This window comes from Leptinotarsa decemlineata, unplaced genomic scaffold (genome assembly GCF_025532065.1).
Source record: "Leptinotarsa decemlineata unplaced genomic scaffold, Ldec_3_MD MMD2_tig00001064_RagTag_RagTag, whole genome shotgun sequence".
Classification (NCBI taxonomy): Eukaryota; Metazoa; Arthropoda; class Insecta; order Coleoptera; family Chrysomelidae; genus Leptinotarsa; species Leptinotarsa decemlineata.
Genome location: NW_027412558.1, coordinates 14,276,758 through 14,302,493, shown reverse-complemented (window position 1 = coordinate 14,302,493; position 25,736 = coordinate 14,276,758). Strand labels below are relative to the sequence as shown.

At 33.2% G+C, this 25,736-nt stretch overlaps 1 protein-coding gene across 2 annotated transcripts in view; it reads right to left on the bottom strand.

The window, feature by feature from the left end:
- Vps13B (Vacuolar protein sorting 13B) overlaps positions 1–25,736 on the bottom strand; it is a 41,413-nt gene that overhangs the window by 9,689 nt on the left and 5,988 nt on the right. For both annotated transcript variants that reach the window (XM_074175724.1, XM_074175725.1), the window contains 23 exons: positions 25,585–25,685; positions 25,166–25,380; positions 24,299–24,779; positions 22,668–22,887; positions 22,431–22,612; positions 22,082–22,372; positions 18,659–19,508; positions 17,868–18,130; positions 17,478–17,813; positions 15,438–16,597; positions 15,149–15,379; positions 14,614–15,084; positions 14,052–14,321; positions 10,051–10,509; positions 6,024–6,675; positions 5,705–5,966; positions 4,551–4,758; positions 4,206–4,370; positions 3,859–4,074; positions 3,660–3,805; positions 1,368–1,834; positions 152–300; positions 7–90 (listed from right to left, as the gene is read on the bottom strand). In XM_074175724.1, the coding sequence (XP_074031825.1) occupies positions 7–90; positions 152–300; positions 1,368–1,834; positions 3,660–3,805; positions 3,859–4,074; positions 4,206–4,370; positions 4,551–4,758; positions 5,705–5,966; positions 6,024–6,675; positions 10,051–10,509; positions 14,052–14,321; positions 14,614–15,084; positions 15,149–15,379; positions 15,438–16,597; positions 17,478–17,813; positions 17,868–18,130; positions 18,659–19,508; positions 22,082–22,372; positions 22,431–22,612; positions 22,668–22,887; positions 24,299–24,779; positions 25,166–25,380; positions 25,585–25,685 (7,879 nt within the window). The remainder of the gene's footprint in view (positions 1–6; positions 91–151; positions 301–1,367; positions 1,835–3,659; positions 3,806–3,858; positions 4,075–4,205; positions 4,371–4,550; positions 4,759–5,704; positions 5,967–6,023; positions 6,676–10,050; positions 10,510–14,051; positions 14,322–14,613; positions 15,085–15,148; positions 15,380–15,437; positions 16,598–17,477; positions 17,814–17,867; positions 18,131–18,658; positions 19,509–22,081; positions 22,373–22,430; positions 22,613–22,667; positions 22,888–24,298; positions 24,780–25,165; positions 25,381–25,584; positions 25,686–25,736) is intronic.

The following is a 25,736-nucleotide window of genomic DNA, read 5'->3' as shown; positions in this document are numbered from 1 at the left end:
ACTCACTGAAGATTTTTCAATTAATCTCGTTGGCTGTTCACTTTCATGCATGGATAACCTTACTCTTATATCTTTGGCACTGATTTCAACCTGGAGAATTCAGATTTATAAATACATGGTGAACTAGAACCATTTGAAGTCTTCAACTTACTTGACTGGCCGAATCCAATGTTAGAAAAGTGGTATAAGCTGTATTTACTATGGTAACTTTGATATCTCCATAGTAAGGGATTCTCAGAAATTGCTCGTTATCATGAATGATGCTCAAGGAAGCAGACCACTGAAAATCGTTTAAATCACCTGAAAAATATTTAAAAATGAAAGTTTGTACTAGATGTCATAAAAAACTCGACTCCTCAAATATTATATTTGGGTCCCATTTTATATATATCATACATTAAAAAAATTTGTCAACTTAAATTATTGTGAAAGTATACAATATATGCAGACAATACAGTAATTTTATTGCAAATGAATCCAACCATTTTGGAAAACAATTGACAATATTTCAATTGTGGCTTTACTACAATTTTCTTTCTGATAAGCCAGAGAAAATTTTATCTGTCACTTTTCATCCAGAAATGATCAAAATATTACATTACATTTCAATTGAAGAATGGGCAAATAAAACATACTTCTTGAATTAAATAACTTGGTGTTTATTCACAACTCAGGAGAGGGGGAAATGTGTCCTATATTCTTGTGATTTTATAAATTTAGATACTAATTAGGACTAGAATCTTTCCTGACAAAACGACATACAAACAATTGGTACAGAAAAATAGGAAAAATTTTCATTTTCAGTAAAGTGGCCTATATAGGCAAAGATCATAAATTCTTATATGTCTTTTAAAAATTTCATTTTTTATGGTGCTAGGATAAGGACTAACTCGACAAGAATGTATTAAATTGTCACGTTAAAATTTTGGGAATGAAACATCATAAGAAAAAATTGTTTACAATTTGTTCGCAGTATTTTCTGTCAGTGGAACTCTTTGAAAGGGCGATCAAAATCGATTATGATTCCAAAAAATATTGAAATACATATTAAGCAAGATGATTGAAGGAAGTCGACATGTGATGAACGCTGAGATAGAAGCATGCCTAGGCATATCAAAAATTGTAATATATTCGATTTTGCATCAACATTTAAGTAAGAAAAAGACCTCTTTGACGTGGATCCTGTACAATTTGATCAATATTGGCATTTCGTGAATTGGTTTGAATACATGCAAAAGTGTATCAATTGAAAAAACGAATATTTTGAAAAAAACAAAGAAATTTTGTTATAGAAAATGCTTCCCTTCTATTTGTAAAAAACTTGAAAAAAACCCTGATAATAATAAAAACATATTCTCATAACTTACTCTCTGGATCACAAGCAATTGATATCTTCTCTGAAAAATTGTTCTGAGGTAACTCTGGGAACTTCTCGGATAAAAACGGCATAGTATAATACTGACAAGACGAATTCTCAATCTTACAGTGCCATCTGAAATGCTTGACCTCGGTTGCAACTCTTCCTTCTCCGAGCCCTTGAGCACAAAACAGTGTAGCTCCAGTTCTGTTTTCGATAAAAAGTTGAGGTCGGGTATCGTTATGGATAGCAATGAATGTTTGTCCCTTATATTCCTGACATGTTAAAACAATAGGAATCGGGAAATTGGAGGATTTTATGCACGTTGATTTTCGCAGAAACGGTTTGTCAACCCTCAAAGGACACGACCATCCTAAATGCGGTTGGATACTGAAAGATACGTAAAGGGCGTAGTCTATGTTTCCCTCCAATTCTTGATTCAACGTATGCCACTGGATGATAGAAATACCAGAATTACTAAAACATTGAACATATGAATAAATAAGACATTCACATGATAATGTAACATCACTTAGGTTAGATTTAAAACTGCTTTAACACTAATTGAGTATAACAAATTAGTACATTCTTAAAATAAATATGACTAAAACATTCAATGAACCATATACCGTAAAATTTTCACTATTCTTATTAGAGACTTTGAAACTACAAAACTGACATTTTAATTTTTTGAATTTTGCAACCATTTTTTTATTATTGAAGGATAAGCATGAGTGAGTAAAGGTGATGTCATCTCTTCTCTCAAAGACACCATTTGTGGAATCGAGAGAAGACTGAATCCATAAATATCAAAGCCAAGCTTTGACATCGACCGCCGAACAATATTTATCCTGCCTTTCACTGTCAGGCAACTAATTGAAACCCAGAGCCAAAAACCAAGTCATTCATAATCCAAAACCAGATAGTGCCATTTCGACTTGCCATTAGAACAGTTAAAATATTTTTTGTCAACCATTGATATGAGTTCAGTTGATTGTCCAATATGAAACCTTCCTTTATGCATAAAGTTTCATAAATACTTTATTGGTTTTATCCAAGCAACAAATCCTGACTTATGGTGGAGTCAATGATTAGATACTGCATCTTAGTATGGGGTGGCTTATTTAAAACATCACTACATAATCTTGACGTAATACGAAACACACTGATCAAAATCGCCTTGAAAAAGGATAGGAGATATTCTACAGAGTTACTCTACGAACAAAGTGGTTTGTTCAAAGTCAGAAAATTATACGCTCATCAATGTTTATTATGGATTTTGTAGTAACCCCATTAACATCATTACACATAAAAATAATATGCAAATGACCTCCAACAGAGCAATTACAGTACTACGCTGTAGATTGAGTCATAACCATAAATTTGTAACTTATTTTGGCCCCAAAATTATAAAATAAGCTACCACTCCATATAAAAAATATTAATAATTACTGTACATTAAAGAAGGAACTGAAAGTTTTGCATCAAAAATCATTATGATCAACTGCAGGATATCTTTGAGCTAAATTATCTGCTCTCTCTCCTCTTATTACCTCGCACAGTAATATATAACCAACGACCTATTTTAGCTTTTATGTAATGATTTTATTATATATTATATAACACAACCAATATCAGTCTGTAACAGCCACGACACAAGCCTAGTTTAGGCTTGTGTCGTGGCAGTAATATATAACCAACGACCTATTTTAGCTTTTATGTAATGATTTTATTATATATTATATAACACAACCAATATCAGTCTGTAACAGCCACGACACAAGCCTAGTTTAGGCTTGTGTCGTGGCAGTAATATATAACCAACGACCTATTTTAGCTTTTATGTAATTATTTTATTATATATTATATAACACAACCAATATCAGTCTGAAACAGCCACGACACAAGCCTAGTTTAGGTGGCTACATATTGTCTAATAAATGGTTCTACGATAGAATTATTAATGATAATTTAAAATCGCAGGGAAATCAAATTATGTAACTGAATGATTGAATGACATGAAATGAATAAATTAATTACAAAAATTACTATAAATTACTATTTTTTTTAAACACATTTCGATACGTTGATGTGAAAGAACTCATTTTAGTCAACATATGGAATTGGTTGTAAAATGACACGTGTTTGTTTATTCAAATGCAATTATTGTTTTTGTGTGAAGCAAATAATTTTCATTTTCCCCTATGGATCAGTGTCGTAAGTTGTAAAAACATGGAAACAAAGTAGGTCAATCACCGAATACTCATGGCGGTTACCTTGCTAAATGAATAACCAATCTCACCTTTTATGGGAATGTGGAGCTACAGTGAAGCAATAGGGATCTATATTCTTAGGAAAATCATAGATATCATCTCTATCTGGGACTGCAAAGCAAATAACTTGGACTTGGGTGGACATATGGTTCGACAGAACATGAGTGGAAGATACCTTGAATAAAACAAACATTACATTCACAAAATTACTTCAATTTCATACTCCACCTTCAACAATCTGATTTCATTTGAAATAGAGCTGGTAACTGATATCATGCAAATATGAAGATCACATTTAACCGATGTCTTTATTGATCCTTCCAAAGGAATGGTACCTGTTATCTTTGGCATGTAAAAGGTTTGACTCCAATCAGATTTGGCGAGCTGAAGAGGCTCAGAAAAGCACCAAGAGCCCCCAGTGCATATACCTAGGTTGAAATTTTCCTGCAAGAAGCATATATAATAGAGAACATTAGCTTAAATTACTTACCCGAGATAATCTTTTATGAGTCTAAATGCGTTTATTTTAAATGTATCGTTTTCAATTCATAATCTACATTTGAAAAGAAGCTAACCTCTAATTTTGGTGGTGCCACTATCCCGTGATGCTGTATTCTACAAAGTTCAGTACCATTCAGCATAATGGATATCGGTACTCCTAAATTGTTTACAGTGAGACACCAAGGCAGAAGTTCTACCAACAAGGAACATGAATATTCACAAGCATTCCCATATTTAACCTGAAATAGATTATTTTAGTGTGAATATAAATGAGAAAAATACAACAAAAATGAAAAATGTATAAGAAAATTGAAAATTAGTATTTTAAATATTTACAATGGTCTGGTTGAAGTCGTCAGAATATAAAAAAAAAAAATTGTGATTTATTTATTTTTCCCTTTTATACTGTTCTACCATACCTGAACATGTGTCAAAGGTTGATCTTCAATCACCCAATCAATACCTTCTAAATCTTCTCCGAAATATGGCCATTTTGAATCATTGAAGTTACTCAAAACTTCCAATATTCCATCTATGTTTTCATTTTCTGACTTTTTGAAAAACTTCTGCTGATCCACCAGACTATAGTTGAGGGGAACATACGGATTTGATGATGAGTCTTTGTTGCTGAAAAATAAATAAGTCAAAAGGTAAAATAATTTAGTAATAACTTTAAAAACATAAGAAACATACATGTTTATAGAGATAATTAAGATGATAACAAATAATACACAGTGAAACTAGATGAAATACTAAAGTATTTCCTAGTCATAAAACTAATATTTTTTTGATAGATATGAAATTCTTTGATAAATTATTTTTTTAATTTAGTGTTTGTGATCTTTACATATTCAGGCAGGTAAATTGTTATTCTGCTGAAAAATAATAAATTCTCACCTACTTTGATTTTCAATTGAAGAGTTTTTATATAGTTTGATTTTCTTGTGAGGTAGTCATGGCAAACAGAATTGACGGTATAAGATATGTTTGAAATATAATTTTTATATTTTGTCAATATATTTTTTTGTGAATACTTTCCCGTGCTAGCAATCACAAGTTGAATGGTAATATCACGTTAATCCTCAGCTCACACAAGTTGTCTTTCGTAGGAGAGCGACAACTGGTTATTGGAAAAACAGAATTCAATAGAATTTATCACTTCCTTTTGTGAAATTTTCAAGGATTTCAAAATCGATTTTGCAATAATGCCACAAACAGGAAACAAATATTGAAGTTTTGAATAAATGAAATTTAAAAAATTTCAAATATTTCAACGATAAGAAAGATTTCTACTTATTTAAAATTCCTTTGACTATTGATATTTTCTTTATCATATTTTGAATATGTGTACTCTATGACATAGTTCGATCAATACATAAATCTAAAAATTTTCAATTTTTTTGCATATCTAATACTGCAATTATTATAAATAGAAAATGTATTTGTGTCGTCAGGCGTTAGTCTTTTGTAAATATGCATATAACTACATACAGGTTACCAACAAATACTAATTGTAATAAAAAATCACTTTGATGAAATATTTACACCAATGGACAAAAAAATTAATACTTACTCAATTTGAAAGGTTATTTGGTGAGAATGGTCGATAGTTCCTGGACAATACAGCTGTTGCAATATTCCCTTGCCCTTCACAACGGAATCAAGATGGACATTCAGAGTTGGGGTTTCAATATGAATTTTTGAATTGACAGGAAGATTCGATCTTACGGTGAAAAGAGGCCAGAACATAGCTAGCATTCTCTTAGTTTTTTTGATGTCTTGTACGATGATACGACACCAAATGCTCAAAAACTGACCTCGTTCTTGCAATGGTACTGAAAAAAATGTGGCCCATGTTCAACTTATTCAAATTATGTCTATATATTTTTTACCTTTCACTAGCCATGGTTGAGACCCAGCTGAATGTTCTCTCAATGGAATATCACCAGTCCAAGCTGATTCAAGGCCATAAAATCGCAATCGCAAGAAGTACTTCTTCTTATTGTTGATAAAAATAGAACAAGTAGAATTTCTTCCCGAAACTATATGAGTGGGTGTGTTCTTGAACACAGCTTCCTTGTTTTCGGTAACAGCTTCCATAACTTTTAATTCGAAATTTTCCATTAGCATATTACTTATAACCAATTGCCCAGAAATTGTCACCTTTTTTTGAGTAGCTGATAATTCTTCAACATTAATGAACATGGAAACATTTTTTTCCGAATTGAATTGTATTGTTTGCATACCATCCTCGAAAATTGTGAAAGAATTAGACCACACCCACTCGTTTTCCTCCAAGGCGACCTTCAACTGCTGCTTTTTCTTATGTGACCTCCAACTGTACATATGAAATTGTCTGGGCGAAAGCAGAATGTCTTCGTCAGTAGATGTTTGTCCAAATCTCAAGTTCGAATTTGTGTTATTGCAAATAACAAAACGTGTCATTATGATAAAATCTCTGTCCTTATCATTTGTTTTGTAAGTTTCGTCCCATAATTGACTTGCTATGGCCAGAGTGTGAGCTATACTTGGTCCAAATTTAACCTTGAAATTAAAATTTATTCATGTAGGTATTATAAATAAGTGCAGATATTTCAAAGGTACAAAAAAATTTGAGAGAAGTACCCGGGATAATAGAGTCGGTGCAAAAATTTGCCAAAAAAATATCTTCATCTAGAATAGGGGTCTGCAAACTTTGATGCCTTCGGGCCATAATGATATTTTCAGTTTGTTCCAAGGGCCAATTTCTGCCCTTAATTATATTTCTAGACTAGGATAGTCGCAAAGTGCGTGACCTAAGCAAACTTACGCTTTATTGCATTTCAATTATTATTGTGTATTGTGACACTTATCGACATCTAGTGGCGAGTAGTGGTACTATGTACTATCTTTTTCAGCTACCCGCTAGGTGGCATTAGGCGTAATTAAATATTTGGAATTACCGCGTTGGTTCGAGAAAGTTCTGGTTCTAGCTAGTGTATTCCGATCACCTCGAGATGGCAGTAATAATTGCATATAAAAAGGCTAGCGGCGCAACTGCGAGTTATTCTGCGTAGGAAAGGCGAAGGAAGTGAAACTGTCTATTGTGAAATAAAGTAAGCCCGTCAATAAAAGTATTTTGATTTGACTTATTGTTTTTATGTGTGATTTGTTAGTATGGAAAAGAAGCGAAAAATCGACAGTGAATGCAGAAGGTTCCAAGAAAAATGGAACTTTCAGTATTTTGAGATTAAGTCTAGTAATAAGGCGCTATGTTTAATTTGTAATGAAACCATAGCTGTTCTCAAAGACTATAACAATAAACGACACTATGAGTCGAAACATCTTCAAAATTACTCCAAGTATAGAGGAAGTTTGCGGAAGGAAAAATTTGAAGCTTTGAAACGCGGACTCAAATCGCAGCAGTCTTTGTTTACCAAAGCGAATACTGAACAAGAGTCTGCAACTCGCGCCAGCTTTCGTGTGGCTCTTGAAATCGGAAAACGTGGCAAACCATTCACCGATGGAGAAATGATAAAAGAATGCTTGATTGCAGTAGCCGAAGAAATATGCTCCGAAAAGGTAAATTTACTTAAAAGTGTCAGTTTGTCAGCAAACACCGTGGCTCGGAGGGTGCAAGACATCGCCGAAAATATATCATCTCAACTGTCTGACAAAAATGGACATCATGAGTGGTTTTCAGATGTGTCAGATACTGCTCAGGTGTTGATTTTTATTCGCGGAGTAGATAAAAGCTATGAAGTGTATGAAGAACTTTTTGATATTGATAGTATTCACGGCACGACAACTGGGGCAGATATTTTTAAGGGAGTTGAAAATGCCATTAATAAAAAGAACCTTCGATGGAGAAATTTGAAATCTATAACAACTGATGGAGGCAAAAATATGTATGGTAAAAATAAAGGAGTGGTTGCACTTGTGTCAAAGTCTGTAGAAAATGATGGTGGTTCAAAACCATTAGTCTTACATTGTATCATTCATCAACAGTCCTTGTGCGGAAAATGTTTGGATATGTCTGAAGTTCTAAAACCAGTCATATCAGTCATCAGATCTACTGGGCTGAATCACCGACAATTCCGCGAGTTTATTCAACAGATTGGAGAAAATGATTTACCATATCATACTGCCGTATGCTGGCTTAGTTGCGGAAAAGTCCTTATGCGCTTTTTTGAACTTCGAGCAGAGATCGAATTTTTTTTAAATGAGATTGCAAGGAGAAAATCAGCTTCTCCCTGATGTATACACCAATATCAAATCCTTCAGGCAGAAAATAATACTATTTCAATCGCAATTACGTAAAAAATGTTTCACACATTTTGAAACATGAACACTACAGAGACTGAATTTCCCGTCAATTTTGCAATCGAAACTTTGAGTGCTTTGAAGATAAATTTTGATACTCGTTTTTCAGATTTTGATGTCATTGCGAATGAAATTAAGCTTTTTCAAAATCCTTTTGATTCTGACATTGAAACCCTGGCTCCAGAAGTCCAAATGGAAATTATTGATTTACGGTGCAGTGATATGCTTAAGAACAAATATTAAAATTAATCTTTGTTGGAATTTCATAAGAGTCTTCCACTGGAACAATTTGATAATTTGCATAAATTTGCTCGTGGGTTGTTTTCTGTTTTTGGTACTACTTACTTGTGTGAGAAAACGTTTTCCAATATGAAGTACACAAAGAATGTTTACAGATCTCAATTAACCGATGAGCATCTTAAATCTATTTTGATAATTGGTACAAGTAAAATTGATCCACAACTACAAAGTATTGTCGGTGGAAAATCACAATTACATAAATCTCATTAGTGTTTTTGTTTTACTGTGATTCATTTCAATTATTTGTTAGTTATTAATATGCTTGAACTTAGATACTCAAGTTTTCTTTGTCATCATTTCTGTCGTTAAGTTTCACTTTGCAAGTAAATAAAACCGAGTAATTGTCATTCTGTGTTTTCTTCTTCAACTTATCACCGCAATAGTAACAACAATTAGGTAATCATTGGCTGTCGCGGGCCAGATTGATGACAGTAAATCATTGGCTGTCGCGGGCCGGATTGATGACACTGGCGGGCCGGATTTGGCCCGCGGGACGTAGTTTGGAAACCCCTGATCTAAAAGAACAATTCGTTCAGGTAATATGTGAAAAGAATATCTCATCACTTTTCTAATCTGAGAACGGTCTATTTTCTGTTGGACGAGACACTTAAAAACTGCCAATAAATACTTTTTTGTTCATTTTGTAGTTGTTTATATCTATAATATGAGATTTGTTAAGATGATATCTGGTATTGTATGTTGGGGTCAGGAGGGGGGGTAATTACCCTCATAATCCTTCTCATAAATTGGTCCGATAACACCGAGCTCTATTACTGAAGAGATTAAGAAATGAATAGCAGAAATAAGGAAAAACTACTTAGATCTCAAACTTTGATGCATATCTTGTTATTTATCAGTTTTTATGGATATTCAAAAAATACATTCTGTAGAGAAAAAGTAGCTGTGCTTTTTGAATAGTTAAGTAAAATGAAGTACTAATTGGTTCTTGAATAGTTCATACCTAAGGATAAAATGTATTAAAAATTATAAAACCTTCTCTATAGAATCAAAAAAATTTATCTTCGAAAATTACTTTGAATTTATCAAAATATTAGAACACCAATAGATACACTGCCACTAAATTGTTTCCTAAGACTCTGTACACAACTGTAATTCTTCAAAAATTAGTATTACTTTGTAGCATAACACAAGTGTTAAGTCACTTAGATGCTATTTTATACACAATCTTTACTTTATGTACTGCAATTACTGTCTTTATATCTGTCTCGTTAGGGTTTTATTCTTATTTTCTGTATTTCTGTGTATAAATTAAATAAATAAATATTAAAATGAAATACTTATTTTGTTTTAAATTACCTGGATGGGCCTGGAAATGAAATTGCAGCATGCAGTAGTCCCAAGGTTGATCTCAAGTTTGCAGGTAAATGGCTCCACAAATGACTGTTCCGTCAAAAAACTGTAGTCCAAGACATTGCACTTTACAGCAGAGCTAAGCTCAGTCGAAATAACATCAAATTCCCAGCTTGACAAATAACCAGTAAGGTTATACCAAGTAAGTGTCATAAAACGTTGGTTTTCGGGAAACAGCAGATCAGAAGTGTAGTTTTTCAAGCAGTCTGGTGATTTCAACAGTGATTTTTTGTCAAAATAGTTGTATAGTGAAATATCAATTTTAGTTATGTAAAGAGCTGCCGTGATATTCGGAATGAGGGTTTTGTTGAAGTAAGAGTCAATTCTCATGCATGCGGCTAGAGCCCTGGGGGATATGAGCTTGTTACTAGATAGGTCGTCCTTGTCGTTGACCATGGTAATAACCTGAAAATATTCACTGTGCAAAAACTTCAACAAAATTGTTTAACCTCAAAATATTACAATTCCCAAGTATATATATATATATATATATATATATATATATATATATATATATATATATATATATATATATATATATATTGTAAATCGATTTCAATACTTTTTTTTCAATGTCAAGTACTAAAAGGTCTACCTTGGGACAAAATTTGAAATGTTTATTAAAGTTTCAGGGCATACTACGATATTTTTTCTTAGTCGAAAATCGGGATTTTTTATTAGCGAATTTTTTATTGAAAAAATCACTACGCCACTGGATTCAGAGTGCCTCTAAATAGGTGTGACCAAAATTTCATGAAAAAATATTCATTATTAACAAAGTTATGGCAACTCAAAAATTCGAAAACTCACACAGCTAACAGTCACAATATATTAATTTTTTTATGATTTCAATAATAAGGTGCCGCCAGATGAAAAAAAATAAAAAATAGCGTAAATCGTTTTAATGAAAATAACGGAATTACATTCACACAATTCAACTAACAACGAAGCAGAAAATTTTAATAAACTATATAAACTAATAAGTAATTATTGAAATGTTTCGATCCAGTGCAACAATTAATTCTAACTCATATTCCAGAGGAGAAAGCCAATCCACCACGTATTTCGATACATGTGTCGTAGCGCTTACGAATGTTTCTGATTACGTTCCTTAGTTCTTGAGGGCTAATATCTGCACATACCTGTCGAATTCTTGCACAAAGTTCATTTCTATCTCTTGAGCGGTTTTTGTAAACCTTTTGTGTGAGAAGTCACCAGAGAAAAAAGTCCAAAACTGTGAGGTCTGGAGATCTGGGTGGCCACTTTATAAACGGACTACCACGGCCTATCCATCGGTTTGGAAAATGTTCGTTAAGCCATTGCCTCACAGCTCTGGCATAATGAACTGAACACCCATCTAACTGGACAATTAAATTTGATCGTTCATTGATTGGCAGCTCGTGAATAGTATCCCAAAACTCTGTGTTTAAAAATTCTAGAAACCTCTGCGCATTAATGTTTTCCTCATTTCCTCTCATTTTGTCTTCAATCGAGGACCGCCTGCCCGGTACTGACGATGCCCAATAGGCTGAAACAGCTGTCTACCGGTGGCTCTTAAATTGAAATCAATATGGGAATGATCAAAAAAGTACTTATCTATTTATTTTTTGATTTTCATGGAATTATTTTACAGCAGCTTGACTGCATTAACTTTTCTAGATTTCATATCATTTCTAGTATCATGTGGATTCGTTTTCCGATGGCATTTCAGGTTAGCTTGCCAAATTTCTGCTACCGCAGTTGTCGGTTGATTGGTCAAACCACCAACACTGACATAAAAACTTGGCAAGTTGACTTGGGTGTCATACCAATAGGTGGTTCCACTTATGTTTCGCTTGCGTTTACGCAGCTGTTTTAATAAAGTATTTTCTTGGTTGAATCTAAAGTCCTCACGGACAGGAATATACTGAACTAATTTTCGGGTTTTGATCCATGTTCTGTGTTATTTTGTAAAAAGAGTAAAGTACTCTTATTTTAAAAAATCTCGGGAAATGTTATATAAAAAAGTTGTTTAGCATTGAAAAATACATCTAGATTTGAAGTCATGGCCATCTAAGTAAAGTTTTATTTTTTTATCCATTTTTTTTAAATGTATACGACGGTTCATTTTAAAAGCCTGTAATATTACAAATTACACAACTGTCGTGTTAACCACTGTCAAATTTTTTGAAAAGTTAATTAATTTTCAATGTTTTTGGTGCAAAGTTATTTTTATTTTTTGTTATCACCGAAAAATACTCAAAATTATACAGTATTGTAACAAAAACTTAATATTCAATAATATCAAATCACAAAACATCAAAATAAAATAGGTATTTATGAACAAACTCATTGATTTCCTGGAGATTTTCTTGTCCAAAATAAGTGTTTTAAGTTGAATCTCCAGAAAATCAATGAGTTTGTTCCGAAATGCCTATTTTATTTTGATGTTTTGTGAATTGATATTATTGAATATTAAGTTCTTGTTACAATCCAATATATAAAAATTATTGTTTGATGGTTGGTTGGTAAGTTATAAACTTCTACATCGCTCAACCGATCGTGATGAAACTTTCATAGAGAAGGTTTTTAGGCTATCAATTTTTCTGTAACTCGCCATTAGATGGCGCTGTAGAACAATTTTTTGAAAGCTCTGTTCTATAACGCTGCGCACGCCTAAGTTCGTTGATTCTGATTCTGGCAAAACATTGGAACAGCAGCGATACAGCAACATAGTTGTATAATTTTGTGGTGCTGGAGTGCCTTGCTGTTGAAGTGGACTGTATTTGTATCTTATTTCTGTACTCCTATCGCTACCACTCGAATCTGTGCTGGTTCTGGTAATTGAAAATGCTGTTGCATATATTTAATGAATGTATATTTACGGAGTTACAAAAACCAACATTTCTAACTGTCGTTTGACAATCTCTCTTCTTCTGTCATCATGACAGTTGTCATAAAACATGACAGAGGCGTATCATATAAGAAATTCAACAATAGTACTACAACTACCAAATTCTACGCGGGCGAAGCCGCGGGCAACAACTAGTCTAATATATAAAAATGGATGTTTGTTGGTTGGTTGGTAAGTGATAAACTTCTACATCGCTTAATCGATCATGATGAAACTTGACATGTATAAGTAATTTTTCATAGAGAAGGTTTTTAGGCTATCAGTTTTTCTGTAACTCGCCACTAGATGGCGCTGTAGAACAATTTTTTGAAAGCACTGTTCTATAACGCTGCGCACGCCCAAGTTCGTTGATTCTGATTCTGTCAAAACATTGGAAGAGCAGCGATACAGCAACATAGTACTAGTTAGTACTACAACTACTAAATTCTACGCGGGCGAAGCCGCGGGCAACAACTAGTAGTGTATAATTTTGAGTAATTTTCGGTGTTCACAAAAAATAAAAATAACTTTGCACCAAAAACTTTGAAAATTAATTTACTTTTCAAAACAATTGAACGTGGTCAACACCATAGTTGTGTAATTTGTAATATCACAGGCTTTTAAAATGAACTGTCGTATACAGGATGCTGTCTATTTATCATTTTAGCAAAATTTTTCTTTGGTAGTCCCCATTGAAAAAAATGGTCAAAAAAATGAAACTTCACTTAGATGGCCATAACTTCAAATCCAGATGTATTTTTTAATACTGAACAACTTTTCTAAATAACATCTCCTGAGATTTTTCAAAATGAGAGTACTTTATCTTGTCACAAAATCAAATATTTGAAAGCTCCTCATATATTACGTGAGTTGTACTGTATTTTGTTGGTGCATGTTCAGTTTTAGGGGATGCACAAACTTTTATCAAGAATAACTTTTTATCGAAAAACCCTTAATAAATAAGTTTCCCATATGGTGCATACTTTGGGGATGACACTGTATATATGTATATGTAAATTTACATTATATATTCATTTTTGTATGTCTGGCAATCTACTGTTATAATTATTATTACCACTCTCCAAGTTGCAGCTACAATAGGTTGTAGACTTCCTTCAGGTAATGCCAAGTGACAAATTTCACTTTCAGATAAATGAAACTGTGTAAAAGGGAGAAAGCAGTTTCTGCATTCTGACCAGTATTCCAGATAGCAGAGTACCTGGAGGTCTTCATCAAAGCCCATGGATATTTTATAGGGTACAGGAAATATCCGAACTTTTGTCAGAGCCCTAGGCTGAGGATAGCGCCACGCCATAGCTGAAATATTCTTATTCCAAAACATAACCTGTAAGAAAGGATTTCAATCAGTATTATTGTTTTACTTATGATCATCTCTAGGTTCATGAAACATGAGTCAAAAGAAGTGATAAACATGTGATTTCAAAAAATTAATTTCTATTGAATACTCATATCAAGTTTATATTCCATACTTGAACAAAATAAGTTTTATGGTTTTATATTGGACAGACCTCACGGATATCTGAATGAAAAATTTGAAAATAAAGAGCCCTGGTAATCTTGAAAGTGCCTACAAAATATATATGTTTGACCTTAATAGTTATCATAGGTTTGTATACCTGATAAGGTAATGGTTGCTCATCTGAATTCTCATTGTTCGCATCAACAAATTGGAATGCCCCAGCTCTAAGATCGTCTTTGTAATGCTGATCTTTTTCTGAACCCCTCCTTTGGATAGGCTCATATAACGAGTCATCGTTTTTTCTTGTTTGGAGCTGTGAACTTGAAGTAAACTCGTTGATATCTTTAACGACCATCGCCACACATTGAATTTGCTCTGGACTGATATCTAATGAGATGCAATCGCTTTCTGCACTGAACTGAATCTGTGGGTTACTATCTAAACTCTGCCACGATTCCCAGAAAACCGAAACATCTACTGAAAATGTCCAGGGATTTAGTAGTAACTTCCTATAATTTTCGTTGACCACCGTCAGGGTTAGGCAACTGAGTTTTGTGTTTATAGAAAGCTTCTCTGGTCGGCTAGATAGGATCAAAATGGTTGCAAGTTTTTCCATTCCAAGGTTCACCTGTAATGAGAAAGTGTAAAAGCCTTCAATGGGCTGAAAAGACTAAAGGAACATCACAACTAACCTCATGACCTGAATCTGACTTCACTGAAAATATTATTTGATTGAGTTTGAGGTTTACATTGTTGGTGCCCTTGAGAATATCCTTTATTTCTTGAAATTTACTATAAGTGTCCCCTACTTTACTCCTAATATAAGGTATGGGTGAATTTATAACTGGCAAGGCATCAGTTTTAGGTACACTTTCCTTGACCACATTAATATTTTTCTGGGTTCCCTTAAATGCATCCATAATCTGCAGAATCAAAATATTAATATTTATTCACATTGACAATAATTTTTAAGTAACGAACCTTATCTCTAACGTTATTCAAGTATCCCCAAGTAGCGATAGAAAACAAAACCTTAGTAGGTTTTGATATTTCAATGTCCAGGGTAGCAGTTTTGCCTAGACACTTTGAAAACGTAACGATAAAGAAAGCTGGGAATATTCCTGTATTTGAATCCGGTTCGCCAGACCTGGTTTCCAAAATACTAATGGGAAAATCATCTTCGGTAGGAATGCGAGCAATAGGAATATATTCTGGTCCACTCAATTTCAAATTCAGATCAAAACAGGAAATGTTGAATCTTCTGGCAAGTTGATGCAATGAAATGAAGGCATTGGGCTGGTTGATATAGAAATAAATTAAAGGAATGTACTTCTTGTGTGATTCACTCTTTTCGTCCAAACTTTCTTCTTCTGCCTCATAGCCCAAATCAGCTTTATTTATTTTGGGTATTTTCTTTTTTTTCCCTTTCTGCTTAGAAAGTGAAACTGATGTCATACTGGTGTTATCGTACTGATACACAGCCAGCCCAATTTTACCGGCAGTAATCAGTACATCGAATGGAATTGAGACAGAAGTTTGAGGAAGAGGACTGAGAAGCTTTGGAAAGACACGTTTCTCAACTTCAATATGTGTTTTCGCAAACTTGGACGACATTAGGCTTTTCATATCAGAGGTTTCAATTCCAGAATCACGCAACAGTTCTAGAGGTTCTACTTCTCCCAATTCGAAAGGCACATCAAATCTAGAGTAAGGAAATTTGACACTCGGTCTCTTCAAAGAGCCATTGTCAAGAATTGGCGGTTCCACTAACATAACAAACTCGCCGTACAAAGCCGAAACTAGCTTCATTTGATGTAACGATAAGTTAGTTATAATATCTGTAATGAAGTTTACTTCTATAGAATGACCGCAAATGACATGGGTTTCTTTGTAAACCATAGCCGGAGCTGCAATGATCGATATGTCAAATTTTTCAGTGATGTGCCATAAGTTCAAGACTGGATTTAAGTTAGGTTGACCATGTTCCAGATTATTCCATTCCAACGCTGGATTCTCACTGATGCTTTTCAAATTAGACGTATCCAAAGGAGTGAATATCGATACTATATCATTCCAGGTACTTGTACAAACCGAAATACCAATTAGATCAAGTTGGTATTGCCTGTCTTCTACTTCACTACCTGAAAAGTTGTTGGTATGAAACTTTTAAATAATGAAGAAAAGGTTTGAAAACAAAAATACCGATGGCAGCCTGGCAATACTTATGGTTGCTTTACAATATTTATCATATCGTACGTTAAAAGGTATGTTAACCCTTAGCTGACACAACTCGCATTTTTGGGAGTTTCCTGTATGAGGAGTACATGTAGTTTACAAAAAATCCATTCAAATCAATTTTTAGACATACAATATGTTAGTCAAAGCTGTTGTTATGTTTCTTTTTTTTGTGGATCATGACTCAAATGATTTCTCAATTATTTTCCTTTCTTCTCTGACTTTAGTACCCATTAATTTAAACTTACAGAAGAGATTGATTGAACAAATGAATAACATACACTCTTTCTATTATATATTTTTAGTGATTACCCACCCAATAATTTGATAATCCAGTTCAGAATGTTAATGTTAAAAAGTAATAAGAAGATACAGAGTTTCTCAAATCACTTGGATTTTATTCAATCTGAAACAATAAAATATCAAAAAATCTATTTTAACAACTGTCATTTTAACGTGTATGATCAAATCATAATCAGAAAATAAGTTAAATATACTGAGAACAAAATATTATAAACAAATTATTTTAAAAAATTATTTTTTTTATTGTCATAATAACTTCAGTTCATCTGTTCCAACTTTTCTGTTATATTTTAACCTTCCTTCTTTGTTATGCCACTAATTCTGTAGACCATCTAGAAGCCTTTATTAGAACTACATCCACTAAATCCACTTTTGTTGTTTTTTATTTAGCAGAATAACAATGCTGATATTGATTTTGTTTGATTTTAATACAAGAAGTCACGTTAGAAGATTATGATAACACATTCTGATAACTCTAAGTACCTGGTATATTCAAAATCCTAGCATGAGCAGCTTGTTCATAAATATCTGGCCTTATAGGCGATCTACAAATAGGATTGACAGCGGATGGAGTCAAACAAATCTTCTGCACTTGAAAAACAATTACATCATGTACGGCTCCAGAGTTTCCTAGCTCAACGGAAGGCATGATTATCCTTATATCTTGGCATTCCAAATATGCCAATGGCAGATTTTGATTATTGAAATTCAGAGTGGTATTGGAGCTGGAAATTTTGGGCTCTTCATTTATGGGAATTTGGAGCAGTGGCACAATCACCAAGTAGAAGCTGCGCAATGTACTGGGGGATATTATAAAATCTAAAAAATATTATACAGATGAAATGTGTTCTTGAATGAGAAAACTAGTCTAACCTATTGGTTGTATGTTGACCACAATTTCGGTGATATAGCGGGACTGAGATAATAACTGAGGGTTTGGAATTTCGCTTTTTTTCTGTTTGTGATGTTTTTGCACTGCACCCCATAACGTATGAGTATGTTGACAGCTTGCCCTAGTTATCGTGATGTTTATGAAACCATGATCTTCGTGGTGTTGGCTGGACCCAGCATCTTCTTGAAGTCTCATCACAATTCCCAGAAATGCACCAGGTTTCCACTTTGAACTAGGATTTAACCTATAAATCGTATAAATCTATTACTCATTACTAGAATAACTAACTATTATGTCCCCCAATCAAATTTGAAAGTAATGAGGTCATATACAAAAGCTACACATAACATTTAGGACTCTATTTCGATGAAAATCTTGTTGGAATGAACATATTGACAAACTTAAAAAAAAAAAAACAAAACAAATTTCACCAATTATCGGTATTCTCAATAGAACACGAAAACATATTGATTGAAAAAATTTGATGAACATATATTATAGTTTCATATATTCTCGATTAAAATATTCAATTTTCATATGGGGATCTGCAAATACCGCAATCCTTAAACTCCAGAATAAATCTAACAAATGTATTTATAAACTTCCACACCTGAAGAAACTATTGTATAGCGAAACACATGTTGCGTTTTTGTAAAACTGTGTAGTGAAAATATCACAACCAAAGTGTTTTTTTGAATGCTTTATGGATTTTCAAGTATCAGCAGATTCCATCACATAATTTAATGATATCACCATTGTTCTTATTACTAACCTCTTGTAATGTTGTACAGACATCGACCCGATTTTACTTTTAATTTTCAGATAGATGCTTTGAAAATCCAAAGAACTCACTATATCCTCTGCATCTACCACAAGTTTCAATCTTGGCTGCAGAGACTCTAATTCTTCCTCTGCTTTATTTTTATATTCACTCGATAATAACTCTATCGTAAACCTTGTGATAGTCCACTGCACCCAAGCAGTAAGCTTCACGCTATCATCTACACCTTCTCCTTGAATGAAACTGTTTGGAGGAGTTTGTTCACTTATTGAATCCAATGTAGTTTCTCTGATAACTGTTGGCGACAACGTTGAGCTATTCTTATTCAAAATGGGAGGAATCACATCTGAAGTCTTAGACATCAGTTTATTTTTTTCTGGCATCAGGTTGGTAGCCACCTCCATCAGGCCATACAAAATACTTGCGAAAAGATATACTTGAACTTCTGAAGTGGATATCAATATAGGAGTCATATCGATATGCACACAAATACCCAGATAAGCTATATCCGTCTTTGAACTACCTGCTAATCCTTCGTTTTCCACCTTGGAAGGCCTCGTAGATAAACCAACTGTTGCACTCAGTGACACAGGTTTCAAAAATATTAATTTATTTCCATATTGTATGGTGAAACAGCTCAAATCAGATATAGAAATAGTCCAAGGAAAACTAGATTTACTTGGAGACCAAATGCTTTCCGGTAAAGTGACAGGAAGTGTTTTCAAATATTTCGTTATATTATGTTTATGAGCGCTGCGAATATTGGCAAAAGGTAATGTTATAACCATTATATCTGGAGGATGTTCTTTGTTCACAGCTGCGTCTACAGCCTCCTGTATTCCTGAAATATTATCATAGTAAAAAAGAATCTAAACGGTACACAAATTATTGAAAAATAAACGAATTGTCTACTATATAAATTTTGATCTAATTCTTAGGAATCACAGATCTCAAAATTTATTGAGAATTCTGAATGTTATTCGCATGAAACAATTGTTTTGGTTATGTGAAACGGTTAATTTAGTATTGACAATTTTGTTGATAATGCACAATTCAGTCGATTATGTTTACAGCTTCCTTAACTCAGACAAATATCTAGTAAATGATCCAAGAGACTTCAAGTGAATGCAGGTCAAATGCCCTAATCCTATAAAATATTATTCGTAACTAATATACTAAACAATTCATAAATTTAGAAAATTCCTCATGGCATTCACAGCTTTCATACTTTATGAACACACTTATTTTGTAAATGATTCTGATCACTTTTGATTCTCTAAATATTATTAAAAAATCATGTCATTGAAAATATGTTCCAAAAATAACCACTTCCTGACTGCTACTAACTCAAATTTTTGACACCTGTTAACTGAAAAGAATATTATTGTTGATTACTTTTGAATCAAGACGATTGTGTTAAGTGTATGTAAAGGAACAATTCGTTCTTCCCTTACCTACACAGTAGGTTTATAGACTGAAACCTATCATAAAACAACTACTCCCCTACACTGACACCTGTCGGATATAATCCAACGCCCTTCGTGTTATTACCCAGGGGGGTAGTTGTTTTCTGATATGTGTCAGTCCATAAACCTGTCGTGTAGGTGAGGGAAGACTGGCATGTATGAATTGTTTCTTTGGATAATTTGATTTAAAGCCAGTCTTCAAGTATGCCCACATACTATAAGAATAAAAGTGTATTATTGTTGAGTCAATAGTTGAATCATACTTGATTAAAAAACTGGACACCATACATTTTACAATTAATTAATCTCATTGATGAAAATAAAATATATTATCAAAGTAAATGTATACTGAAATTGGCCGATTCTTCTCAGAGTTACTTTCAAGTTTTGATGATTTGGAGGAGAAAAATTAAAATCACAGAGGGCCCCTAACACACAAACATTTCTCTACTATTCTTTACTCCGGTGTGTTATCATCCACATTCAGTAAAACAAATGAATAGGTGATTGTCCAAAGGGAACCGAGTCTTTTTTGAGATTTTGAGTTAAAATCAGTTTTGTTCTCTATGGGGAGATGCACTTTTTGGTGTAAAAAGGGACTTCAGTTCTTCATTATAACTATGTGTTTTCTTCCATCTATATGTTTAAAATAAGTGGAAAAAGGGACCTGCGTCCATTGGCCCACAATAAATGGAACTTTAGCTGAACCGGACGGGTAAATCGAGTTTGTAAAGTTTAAAGTTACAAAGTTCTTACTTGCTTTACGTTAGGTTTATTAGGATATCTTTCTTGATGATTTAATGAAAAAAAAAATGTAAGTGATTAAATGCTGTGAAAATCATATGATTCTACTCATCTAGATATGTAATATATAAAATATTTTTATTATTGAAATACAAAACTAGTTGGTTCATATTTTTTGTTTTCCTCAAAACAATATAAAAGTGACAGAGGTACCCTTCAACAATCACCTGTTTGTTGAGGAAAGCCGTATGTGGTTTTTATTTTCCTCAATATGAAAATGTTCGAGAGAAATTGCAGGGATTGACCACATAGAATATAATCAAGCGAGTTGAATCGAACCGTCGACAACTCTGACTTCCAAAATTTATGCTTATTTGACATAAATCAACCATTCAGGATAATCACTTCGGCTGTGTCGGCTATGTATTAATTTGTTTTACATGAAATTCTGTGTGTGTTATCAGTGAAAACACTCATCAATCTGGGATTCATTATTCTGATGGTTTGTTCCTTTTTGGATAAGCTGAAAACCTTATACGTTCAAGAGAAAGGGCCTTTTTCGGCATTGAAGAGCAAGCAGCTGGGAACCGTCCACTTCTAACCGCAGTTCAAACAGTAGAATGTCAAATTTATGTGGAATTTGTTCATTATCCAACCACATTAAGCTATCGTATAACAATACCCATTCAAATATTCCAAACTCAAACTTGTCAGCTGCCAATCACTATTCTTACAAAAAAATTTGACGTTTGATTCACCAATTTTCAGGAAACCGTGTTTTATTTCTATTCGGGTTTACATTAGTACCACATAATTGGTGAGTTCAGAACTACCAAATCACATTTCTAATTACTTGTGTAATACATCTTCAGTATCAGGTTGAGCCGAAGACCTATGCCTTTGCCATTTTAATTTTTTGTGATGATAAATGAGCTTTAAGATTATGCATTATAAATTGTGTTTACTCTTTATGAATATTGAACTGAATATATTTATATGAATGGTAGCATAAGATAATTGACTGAAATTTCATGTAACTTATAATCATTAAACCTCCTAAGTCCAAACTCAACTTATACATGAGATATTTCAAAATATATCATCAATAAATTGACTAATCAACACATTTGTGGAAAATATAAAAAATACTTTTTGAGATATCAAAGAAAGGCGATTCTAACAGTTATTTAATAGGATTTGTTACCTTGTGATCCTACAGCCGACAAAGAAACCATAGGAAAGTAAATAGTACACTGTGATATATCTCCGTGAAGGTACATTCCCTTCCAAACATCAAACCATCTTTTCAGCAGATTATAAACCTTTTCTTGTAAATCGACAGATTCCTCTTTCAATACTTCAACTTTTTTAGATAAAGGTAGTTCTCTATCCGAACTACTGTGTATGGATTCTAGTTGACTGCTCACTCGTCGTGGAGTTTCTATGGCACTACCGCTCGCTTCAGAATAGTTTTTGTTTTTATGATACGAAGAATCTTGAATAAATATTAAATATAATCATCATCATTTAAATTGTGACTGAAAAAAACGTACCTATTTGGTCAACTTTGGGTTTAAATTGCTTTGGTGTGTAAAGCAACCATCTACACAGAAGGGGATCTACACAAATTCTAATTTCTTGGAGGTTGAACAATAGAATTGGAGGATGTTTCTGCACATCGGGGTTTATGGGATATTGAAGAGATACGGTGAAGAGAGGTTGTTCTTCAGACATCCTAAAAATATAAATGTAGCAAAACTCTTCAAATACAACAGTTGAATCAAATTTACGTGTCAGATTTGGTTTCTGTGGAACTTTTAGGTTCTGGTCCCGATATAAATAATACTTGTTGAATGTCTTTGGAGGGTGATTTACTGCTATTCATAACATCGACGGGTTCAAAAATAAAAGCCTTTATAGATCCAAGACTCACGTCCATGGAAACTGTTGCATTTGTTATTACCTTCTTGAAACGAATACCCTCTACGCATAATTCCATGTATGGTAAACCTAAAAAGTTTTATGAGAAAATGATTTACAGTTATTCAAATATTATAGTGACTCACAACTAGTTGGAATCATTTCAAATTGAAATGAAGTCTAACTAGTAGAAAAACGACCTCAGGTGTACTTCAGGGATCAGTTTTAGGCCCAATACTATTTATATTTTATTCAAGTGAAACATCGACAGATATCGAACAAAATGGTTTAGACTTTCACGGCTGAGGTTTTCAGTGTCGTTGCTTTTCGAGTTTGAAAGCTGTGGGTTTTTGGAATTTCTTCCTGACGTTTCGCTGGCGCGAGTGGCTAGCTTCTTCAGAGGTTTAACCATCATGGCTTGCTGTCCGATGACTACATTATATAAGTCATAAAGAAAGGTTAGAAAACGTACAAGGGCGTTTCACAAAATTCTCAATTTGGAAAATGGGATTGTATTTTCATACCAGGCTTACAATAGTCAACCTTCAAACTCTTGTGAATAGGCGTAAACTTTCCATGATATATTTCCTTCACAAGATTATGAACAATTCAATCGATTGTTCAGATATTTTAAAGAGGCTGTTCGTTAATGTCAGTGTCAGAGTTACCTGTCAAAGATGGTTTCTCTATATGCAAAATCATAAAACCAATTATGGAAACACTGCTTCCACTACAAGATTGCAAGTTCAAAAAGCAAGTTATTTGGAATGTCAATTACTTTTGATACTCTTAAGTTGCCCCAGTTGCTAGTTTCAATTTGTTTCTAATTTGTTTTGTTTTGCTTTATGCTTTTTTTTTCTTTTTTTATATTCTCTATTTTTTATTCAATTGTTTGTATGCCATTTGGAATTGTATATGATTCTGTGCATTTACTTTGAATAAATAAATAGATATATAGAAATGTGTCTACATTTTTGAAAAATGTGTACATCCATTATTAATATTAATAATATTATTATTGTACATTGTACTTGTGATGCACTGTTTGGAACCTTTGGTGTAGTAATGAATATTACTGTAGTTTTTTCCCAACACCAAACAGTTATTTCAACACCTCGACACGTGTTTTGATCACCAAGTGATCATCTTCAATAGGAAGATCAAACTGTTTGTAGATTGTGTCTGAATCAGAATATATAAAAATTTTTTTGTCGACCTTCTTTGGGTATTTTCACCTTCCACAATCTGAAAAATATGAAAATTGGAATGAAGAACTTTATACATATTTTTCAGTTTTTGGAAGGTGAAAATATCCAAAGAAGATCAATAAAAAACTGATTTTCCTCAAAAAACGACTTTTGTTCAACATAAAATGTATTCATGATACAAACTAATTTATGTTAAAGAAGATTATTATTATTATTATTGTTAATGTCACATTACAGCTCGAAATTTAAAATGAAAATTTTTCAATTTCAAAAAATATCAATATAATACCAACCGTAATCTATAGAAGCATCCGACAATATAGAAGTATTATTCATAATGTTTACTGCTCCCTCTGAGTCCATTTTCATCAACTTTCCGATAATGTATACAATTACCATCATTTTGGCATTGGTGCCATTCAAAGTTATACTTTCAGACTCGAACGTTGTTTCGTCATGTGGAATGTCCGGATTCGTCCAATATTGAGGCTTCAAGATACTCCTGTTCGAGTATGACATGCTGGACGGTGTCAGTATTGTTGTATGGCGTTGGGAATTGAGAACTAACCGACTACAAACCCCCAAAATTTTTATATCTTGTTTGGAGAAGCAGGCATCAAATAGTTGTTTAGGGGGATCTGGTAGTTGACAAGTTGTATGAACAAGACGGTTGACATACATCGGGTAATTAATACTAATGTCAAGAAACTGACATTCTAAAGTAAGTTTCGGTAAGTCAACTGGAGATTCATTTGTAGCAGAACTTGACATCTTCTGTAATAATAAATACATTAAAAAACTCTCTTTGAATTGGATGAACAGATGTGCGTTCTATTCGAATAACAACAAATATAGAATTGACTTTTTACATGTCTGTTTCAGACTCGATCTTTTCATTCCATTTTATAGATCTTCGCACAACATACAACATTTAACAGACATGGTAAGTTAAGATTAAATTCTTTTTGGAACTTCTAAGAAGTATACTGAGAGAGAGAGAGAGTGAGGTTGAGAGAGGGGGGGGGGGAGGTTGAGAGAGAGAGAGAGAGAGAGAGAGAGAGTGGAAGAGAGATTGATAGAGGGAAAGGAAAAAGAGAGAAAATCTCAAATTCCAAATCTTGAAAAATTATTTTACAAAAGACATTATTTGCTAAACTGACCTTTCTTTTTCTGAATAACAATCCTTTATGAGGTTGAAAAAATGGATGATCCATGAGCTCCAGTTCAATAATTGGAGCAAAGAATGTAACCCTCATACTTCTACTAGGTATAAATTCACTGAGAGCATCAAAATCTTCTTCAGAAGGTGGTAACAGATCTTGTAATGGTAAGTCAGGTTTTAGAGTATAGTAAGGAGGATAATCATAGTAAGAAGCTGAAAAATAAAACGACAAATGTTCAGGTTAAACATAATTTTCCAATAATAATTGATAAAAAAAGTAATTCACCTGAGCACAGTGTCATTATATCAAAATTGATTTGAAATAATCAAGGCTACTTGCTTTAGAGAGAGAAAATCTGAGTTAGGTAATTGAAATGTTATAACTTTACTGAGGTCATTGTCATTGTATTTACAAACCTGCTACTTGCAAGGAACTCATTCTGTGGAAGAATCCAGAGCACAAACGTAGTTTGAATGGCCCAAAGCAATTTCTGATACAGGACCTTTCTGACAGATTACTGAAGAAAAAAAAGTTGTATATAAGTATATCAATTCATTTTATAATTTAT